Source organism: Otolemur garnettii, unplaced genomic scaffold (assembly GCF_000181295.1).
Source record: "Otolemur garnettii isolate 467f Iridium unplaced genomic scaffold, OtoGar3 scaffold00285, whole genome shotgun sequence".
In the NCBI taxonomy this organism is placed as follows: domain Eukaryota; kingdom Metazoa; phylum Chordata; class Mammalia; order Primates; family Galagidae; genus Otolemur; species Otolemur garnettii.
In genome coordinates, this window is record NW_003852680.1 from 875596 (window position 1) to 884300 (window position 8705).

The 8705-nt window shown below is 45.8% G+C and overlaps 2 protein-coding genes across 2 annotated transcripts; one reads left to right on the plus strand and one right to left on the minus strand.

Annotated features, from left to right (window-relative positions):
• Positions 1-5502: 5502 nt before the first annotated feature.
• LOC100961292 (histone H2A type 3) lies at positions 5503-6191 on the minus strand. Its single transcript, XM_003803204.3, has one exon. It carries the CDS (start codon positions 6139-6141, stop codon positions 5749-5751), a length of 393 nt encoding a protein of 130 aa, XP_003803252.1. The 5' UTR covers positions 6142-6191; the 3' UTR covers positions 5503-5748.
• A 234-nt stretch (positions 6192-6425) lies between these two features.
• LOC100961609 (histone H2B type 3-B) lies at positions 6426-6926 on the plus strand. Its single transcript, XM_003803205.3, has one exon. It carries the CDS (start codon positions 6453-6455, stop codon positions 6831-6833), a length of 381 nt encoding a protein of 126 aa, XP_003803253.1. The 5' UTR covers positions 6426-6452; the 3' UTR covers positions 6834-6926.
• Positions 6927-8705: the final 1779 nt, after the last annotated feature.

Below are 8705 nucleotides of genomic sequence, written 5' to 3' on the forward strand. Positions count from 1 at the left end.
GACCCGCCACCTTGGGTGTACGTGGCTGGCGCCTTAGCCACTTGAGCCACAGGCGCCAAGCCCTATTTTTAATTTCTGAGGAATCTCCATACTGTTTTCCTTGACAGCTGTATGCATTATCACAATGTCTTTGAAGACATAGATGTCCCCACAGGATAGATACCTATGTCATGATTTAAAAAGGTAACAGCAAACATAAAAGACAAAAATAGCAATTCCTAGCTCTTCTATTTTGTCTAGTCTACTAATTTCCATTAAGAGAAACAGAAACTGGTTGGAGGTGTAGTTGATTCATGTCTGGAGTCAAAAAAACAAAAACAGAAAACAAAATCCCATGATGAGTCTGCAATAGCCTTTTGCTGTCAGCAAAAATGCTTCCAAACAATCCCGGCTATCCTAAAAGGACAAAACAGCCATTTAAGAGGATTTCCCAAGGGCCCCAGGGTGATCATTTGATCATCAAACATCAATAATAAAAATGGTTAATATCAATATGCTTCATTTATGAAAAGAAGAAAAGTTAACACAATTCCAATCCTAAGACAAAAAAAAAAGTTTGGAAAAAAGATTGTGTTGCATTTTTGTTGATGTTAGTAAAATGGAATGGGTTGACATATGTAGGTGTTTTCTTTATGTATATATTTGCTTATAAAATTTAGTGTGTATATGTGTGTGTGTATCTCTCTAAGCGGGAGAACTGGAATTAAAAAAAAACGGAAGAATCCAAGGGCCTCGGGAAAACTGCACTTGAGAAGGAACCGACCAGGAGCGACCCGGCTTTGCCTGGGGTGCGCGCTGAGTACTGAGACTTGGGATACGTCCACCCGTAGGCGCCCGGGAACAAAGGCGACCTGTCACCCACCGCTGCTTAGCGTGTGGGCTTTGGGAAATATCTGGCATAGGAGGAAAAATGGATTCACTTTCCGGAGGAATAAACCGCTGCCCTTGTATCTAGCTAGGTACACGCGATCCCGAGAGAAATCAGCAACGTAAAGTGCGGGGAATCCGGAGAGCGTCCGAGGTTTGCGGCGCGCGGGAGAAGAGCCAGGATGATGGGGCGCGCGCGCGGGTCTCAAACAGAGGTCAGTATCTGGCGACCAAGGGGACGGAATTGGGATTCAACGCCATCAGACCCAGAGCTTTTGTATGGACCAATGAAGAAGCTTCACCCAGCATAGGACTGGAAAACCAAGTTAGCAAAACCGCCGCTCCTCGGGCCCCCAGAGGCGCACGCCAAAACAGCCCATGACTGTTACTTGCAACCCGCATCCCTGTGCCCCAGACCCCGATAGTGAGCACCCTACACCGCGCCACCCCGGGTGCCCAAGATAGACCGGCCACAGTGGCGCCACAGGAGGTGTGAGGCCAGCGGGCGGTAAGGGGCCCCGCAGCCGGGTGGGTCCCTGTCAAGCCCAGGACCCCCTCCCCCTGCACCTTCGGCAGACTCGGGAAGCCGGCCGAAAATGGCGCTGCGGCCTTGAAATGACATCTAACCTAAATCTCTTTCAGCAAAACAGCTGCGCGCTTTCTCCTAGGATGGACTGAAAAGGCCGTGCCTTCCAAGTCCCTTTACAAAATTACTATGTCCTGTTTCAGAGCCTACCGGAGAGGGGTGTTATGCATTCATCCTTGGGTCACTGAGTTTCTCTTGCTGGAAATTGTCTCCCATTCCAAACCTGAGTCTGTTCCTAACGTTTGTGGGAAAGGATCCGGTGGGAAGGGGGCGCTGGCGGTGGGAACAGTACGTCTCTCCACCCTTTGTTTTGCTGTTGGAACTCAATTTCATTCCTTCTCTGCCTCTGCTTACTAAAGGAAAAGAATCTTTCGCATTATTTTTTTCTTAATTCATCAAATATCTATTTAGCGTCTACTATGTGCCACACATTTCATACTCTGGTTTTTCTTCAGATCGCATAAATCTTTTGCCTTTTAAAAATGTGCCTTTCCTCTGGGAGGCCAGGCAGTGAATTGCCTGAGCTCAGTAGTTTGACACCAGCCGGAGCCAGAGCGAGACCCTGTCTCTAAAAATAGCCGGGCGTTGTGGAGGGTGCCTGTAGTCCCAGTTACCTGGGAGGCTGAGGCAAGCCAATCTCCTAAGCCCAAGAGTTTGAGGTTGCGGTGAGCTGTGACGCCATTGCACTCTACCCAGGGTGAGAAAGTGAGACTGTGCCTCAAAAAATAAAATAAAATAAAAATAGGGTGGCGCCGGTAGCTCAGTGGGTAGGGCACCAGCCACATACACCGAAGCTGGAGGGTTTGAACCCGGCCAGGGCCAGCTAAAACAACAAAGACAACTGCAACAACAACAAAAATAGCAGGGCGTTGTAGCGTGCACCTGTAGTCCCAGCTATTTGGGAGGCTGAAGCAGAACAATCGCTTAAGCCCAAGAATTTGAGGTTGCTGTGAGCTGTGAGGCCAACACACTTTACCCAGGGCAACAGCTTGAGACTCTGTCTAAATAAATAAAAAAAAATAAAAATAAAAATGTGCCTTTCTGGAGCTTACTGTATAGCTCAGGCAAGGAAAGTGAAGTGAAGTGATGCCGCAGTGTTGTAGAGGTTTACATGCCAGACAGAAACAGGCAGCTGAAAGCCTGCAGTTGTGTTGAACAGTGGAGACTGAGATAGGTGTGGGACCTTGGAGGCTTCCACAGTGGCGATCCAGTTGGGTCTGGGATCAGCAGAGGGTACACGGTGCTGGGGGGTTGGAAGGAGGAAGTGTGGTTAGAGTAAAGATATGGGTGGCTCAGAAAGATCCGGACTTGCTTTTAGTTCTTGGAGGGACCTCCATACTGTTTTTCACAGGGGCTGCACCAATTTACATACTCATCAGTGGAGAAGAAAAGCTCCCTTTTCTCCACAGGCTGGCCGGCACTCCTTATCTCTTATTCTTTTGATAATGGCCATCCTGACAGGTGTTTGAACTTATTTTATGGTGGAGTTGCAGTTCTCTGATTAGAATTATGTTGAGCACCTTTCCATGTACTTGTTGGCTGTCAAATGGTATGTCTTCTTAGGAGAAAGGTCTATTTAGGTCCTTTGTTGATTTTTTAATTGGATTATTTGGTGGATATGTGTGTTTTGTTTTGTTTCCCCCTTATTTTGGCTATTTTAGATGATGCTGTAATGAACAGCAGACAACTCTTTTGAGATTGTAATTTTATTTCCTTTGGGTATACACCCAGAAATGAGATGACTGAATCAACAAAAGTAATAGGCCACCTATACAGTGGTAGAAAATATTTGCATACAACATCTAATAAAAAGGCAATGTATGAAATATAGAAGGAACTCCAATTTAATAGCAAACAAACGAAAAAATGATTTTCCTGCCTCAGCCTCCTGAGTAGCTGGGAGTAAAAGGTCTTGCTCTTGCTCAGGCTGGTCTAAAACTCCTGAGTTCAAGCCATCCTCCCACCTCAGTCTCCCAGAGTGGTAGGATTACAGGCACAAGCCTGGCCTAATTAAATGAAAATTAATTATACCCTCCCTTTTTTTTCTGATAGAGATAGAGATCTCATTATACTGTTCAGGCTGGTCTTGAACCCCTGATCTCAAGTGATACTCCCACCTTGGCCTCCCAAAGGGCTGGGATTAAAGGGTGAGCTACTGTGCCTAGCCTGATTATCTAATAATTTAATAAGCCTTTGGCTGCTTGTTGCTATGAATGGAATAGCTCAGCCTTAGAAGTGACTAATGAAAGCTCTACAAGTGGACCTCTCAACATCCTACTTCCTCTGAATATTCCATTTGAGTAATTTTTTAAAAATCTGGAAATCAGGCTGGGCAACCATTGTTCAGTAGTTAGGGCACTGGCCACGTGCTCCAGGGCTAGTGGGCCCAGGCCTGCTAAAACAAAAACAAACAACAAGAAAACAATTTGGAAATCCAGGTCAGGCATGGTGGTTCACACCTGTAATCCTAGAACTCTGGGAGACCCAGGCTGGTGGATTGCTTGAGTTTAGGAGTTCAAGACTAGCCTGAGCAACAGCAAGACCTGTTTCTTCTAAAAAACTAGCTGGGTTTGTGGCAAGTGTCTATAGTCCTAGCTACTCAGTAAGCTGAGGCAAGAGGATCATTTAAGCCCAAGAGTTTGAGGTTGCTGTGAGCTACGATGCCACAGCACTCTACCTAGTGTGACTGTTTCAAAAAAAAAAAAAGGTAGAAATCCATAGTGTTACTTCAAACACCTAAGTTCCTAGCCTCTGAAAAAATCTTCTGAAATACTACTTCAGGATTTAAAGATATACAATGGGCTGCTACATTACTATAAATACATAAAGACAAATTTAAGCTAGAATTGAAGGCTGTTACTACAAAAATAAGAGGTAGATATCTGGAAAATTATGCACTCCCCTGGCCAATCCTAGCAATTTTGTTTTACTGAAATGGGTTTATGAATATTATACAGTAATGTTCAGATCAATACTGTTGGGCAGTTGCTTGTCAGTTTTTGGTGTAAATAGTTTATGTAGCACTGTGGTATTTTCTAAAGACAAACAGATTTGTGGTTAGCTCCAGGTGATGTCCAGGGAGCCCTGGTTGGGGAAGACCTAATTTTAGCAGGATAGGTACATATTACATAACATTCCTGAATGCTCTTACTGGCCTGTATTTATTATTACAACAAAAAATTGCTGATTACTCTATCCTGAACACCATACATGTATTAGCAACATCACTATGTACCCCATAAATGTGTACAAAATTGTGTCCATTAAAAAATAAAAAGTAAAAGTAGGAATCATCCATATTTTCATAAAGATCTAAAAGTATAGATAACTATAGATAACCTTAACAGGAACAAAGGTAACACTTACTGAGCTCTAGTTGCAGCAGGCATTTTTAAGGGATTATCACGGATTAATCCTACTAATCTCTCCCCCCAACCCCAGGCAAGTGCCATTAACATAACCATTTCTTAGTTGATTTTTCCCCAAGATCTCTGGAACTCTCCAATCCTCCTTTATTTTGTAACGTGGACTTCACAGACACTACTTAACCTGATTCTAACAATATTTAAGTTTGCTAACCTCACAAACCTAGTTTTCCTTATCAAATTCAATGTACAAATTATTTTGTTCTCCCATCTTCATTTGACCAATCCAAATTCCGTCTGGTAATTTTCCTGTTCACATGTTTACACGTCCTTTTGAGATCTAATAATTTGGTTCTTTTAAAGTATTGAACCCTTTTCACGATCCTTAGAATTTCAACCCAACAAATTAAATCCTAACTCTCAGGAACATTACGATGTTAAAAAATCGGCTATCTAAATTTACGTGTTAAATGGAACTTCCAAGATTCACCTATAGTAACTTTAATAGCAAATTCTTTAAAAAAAAAAAACTTTTTAATTAGACAAATCAACCCGATTGTCTCTGGAATGGCGAAAAACATCCTGGACTTGTCCCAATTAGAGCCCTTCAGGAGTCAAAGGTACTCATGTTGCTACCTTTAGGGTGGGCGGGACTAAAATTCCACGGGAGATTTTGGGTGAAGATTCAAAAGGGGTGGCCACCTGTGGGCAAGTGTTTCCTGCCGCAAAGGGCAAACATTGCCTACCTGGCGAGGATGCCTCAGCCCTGGAGTCCCAGTTGCCATTTGCGCCCTCCCCTACAGCTGACGCGCTCCTTAATAGAGAACCACGCCAGACATGCGGATTCAGTGTGGCTCTTTTCTTGAAGGTATGGGTGGCTCTGAAAAGAGCCTTTGGTGTCCGTAAAAGGGAGCCGGGGGTCGGCGGGCCTCACTTGCCCTTGGCCTTGTGGTGGCTCTCGGTCTTCTTAGGCAGCAGCACGGCCTGGATGTTAGGCAGGACACCGCCCTGCGCGATGGTCACGCGGCCAAGCAGCTTGTTGAGCTCCTCGTCGTTGCGGATGGCTAGCTGTAGGTGGCGCGGGATGATGCGTGTCTTCTTGTTGTCCCGCGCCGCGTTGCCCGCCAGCTCCAAGATCTCGGCTGTCAAGTATTCAAGCACCGCAGCGAGGTAGACCGGAGCGCCGGCGCCCACGCGCTCTGAGTAATTGCCCTTGCGGAGCAGGCGATGCACTCGGCCCACAGGAAACTGCAGGCCTGCGCGGGATGATCGCGATTTAGCTTTGGCACGCGCTTTGCCGCCCTGCTTCCCACGGCCAGACATCTCCGATTAGAGAACAGAGAACCACAAAAACCGACAAGCCGTACAAAAAACAACAGGGCGGCGGGCCACAGCGAGCCCTTATATATGGTCTGGAGGTAGGCTAGACGGCGCCGTTTGATTGGTTAGCTATGGCAGCCAATCAGAAAGGGAAGTCAGCTTCTCCTAATTTGCGTATGCCTTTCCTAGCGATGACGCGAACGACGTTTTATCCAATCAGAAGTGGGCGAATTCCAATCCTTTATTTGAATACAAGACGTACAAATAGAGTTCTTTCTCTCCACGTTCGTTTCTGTTCGGAGAGACACGCCACCATGCCTGATCCCTCAAAATCTGCTCCGGCCCCGAAGAAGGGCTCTAAGAAGGCCGTTACTAAGGCGCAGAAGAAGGACGGCAAAAAACGCAAGCGCAGCCGGAAGGAGAGCTATTCTATCTACGTGTACAAGGTGTTGAAGCAGGTACACCCAGACACCGGTATCTCATCCAAGGCCATGGGCATCATGAATTCCTTTGTCAACGACATCTTCGAGCGTATTGCCAGCGAGGCCTCTCGCCTGGCGCACTACAACAAGCGCTCCACCATCACGTCCCGCGAGGTGCAAACGGCTGTGCGCCTGCTGCTTCCCGGGGAGCTAGCCAAGCACGCTGTGTCTGAGGGTACCAAGGCTGTCACCAAGTACACCAGCTCCAAGTGAAGCGCCCGGCGATGCGCCCCGAACCCAAAGGCTCTTTTCAGAGCCACCCACATCTTCGAGAAAGGGTTTTGAACACAGTTAAGTGTTACGTAACTTGTCTGTGTGAGCCATAGGGGTAATGCTGGTTAGTGAGTGCGGCTGGGCCTGAGTCGTGTGTGCGTGTGAAGGGAAAGTGAGAATAACCGCTGGTTAAAGAAACCTGGGATGGAAACCGTGACCAAGCGAAATAGCTTGGTAATATGGGGGGTGGGGGGAGGCGATCGAGGATGCCGCTGTGTCCACCCTTGCCTCCCCTCAGCTATTAACGTATCATGACTCAAAAATACGAACCTTTAGCTTCAGCTTTTCTTTAATAGGAAAGGCTATTTTCCTGACAAGAGCGTTTACACCCTACCCAGGGCCAGTTCCATCTGAGCTTGGAGTGCCCCGTGCAGGTGAAGCACGAGGGCCACCCCCTCCCCCATGACCCTGTGCCAATCTTCACTTCTCTCGGTCCCCTTTTTTTGTGGGTAAGGTGGAGGTGGCACTAGATTCCGAGATCCGTGAGGCTCAGGGTGTTGTCAGGATGCTCTGGTAGTGGAGCTTGGCTCTTGTGTTTTCTCTTAGACATTTTTTATCCCTGCCTGGATTAGACAAATACCTTTATGCTGAGGCGTTGAACATTGCCAGAGATTATTTGCCGGGAAGGATACTGAGATGGCAGGATGTTTGAAATTGAAAGGGAAATCGAAAAGCGGCGATATAGCGCCCTGAGTTGCAGGAGCTGGGCGTAAATGAGCAAGCCCACTGCTGGGGGGCGGGGAAAGGGTTATTTTAAGAGGAAAAGAATGCCCTTTTAAAGCAAATGTAGCTGACAGCCACATTATTTTATGTGGAGCGTTAGCAACACAAAATTTCCCCCCTCATTCCTCCCAAATTCCTGGCGTTTATTTGGAAAGTGCCCATTTTGGCGCAGGAAAACGCTTTGGCATGAAGAATTTTCCTTTTGGAAATTCCTTTTTTACCCTCTTTTGAAACTTACTCTTTTCTTGGCTTATTTGTAAAAAAGATTCCTAATAATTGCTTCCTCGAGCTGTTGACAAAAACTCTAAATAATTCTCATTCTCAACGTTTCTGGCAAGAAATAAAAATTCAATAAAATTCAGTAAAAGATCTTTTTTTTCCCCCTCGCCATGTCGCCAAAGGGAGCCAGTAGCATGCGGGGGCTGGGGGAAGAAACGTCACCACACCGACATCTTCGGCCACAATGCCTGTTACCACCTCTCCCTCCCCCCTTCATATTTCCTACATGAAAACTTCACGTGTTTTAAAGTCGTTATCTTAAACATTTTTATCATAAGTTCTAATAGTTGTGAGGATGCAAATCCCTACATAGGACTTCTTAAAAATCAAAATCGTTCTATCAATCTTTTAAAGGGTATCTATTGGATTATCAATTTGATAAATTTTGGTCTTTTGACAGTGAGCTATTTTAGATGACTGTTTCTTCCTAAACATCTTTCTATTACCCTTTTGCCTCAGAATTTCATCCTACCAAAGTATGTATACATATATATTATGTTTAATAGGGCTTCATATGTGTTTTTTTTTGTTTGTTTGTTTTTTTTTGCAAAAAAGGCTGGAAATTTAATTCCAGGTAATTGAAAGTCAGTGTTTAGGCTCAGCGCCTGTGGCTCAAGTGGCTAAGGTGCCAGCAACATACACCTAAGGTGGTGGGTTTGAATCCAGCCCGGGCGCCAAACCAACAATGATGGCTGCAACCAAAAAATAGCCGGGTGTTGTGGCAGGCACCTGTGGTCACAGCTACTTGGGAAGCTGAGGCAGGAGACTCACTTGAGCCCAGGAGTTGGATGTTGGTGTGAGCTGTGATGC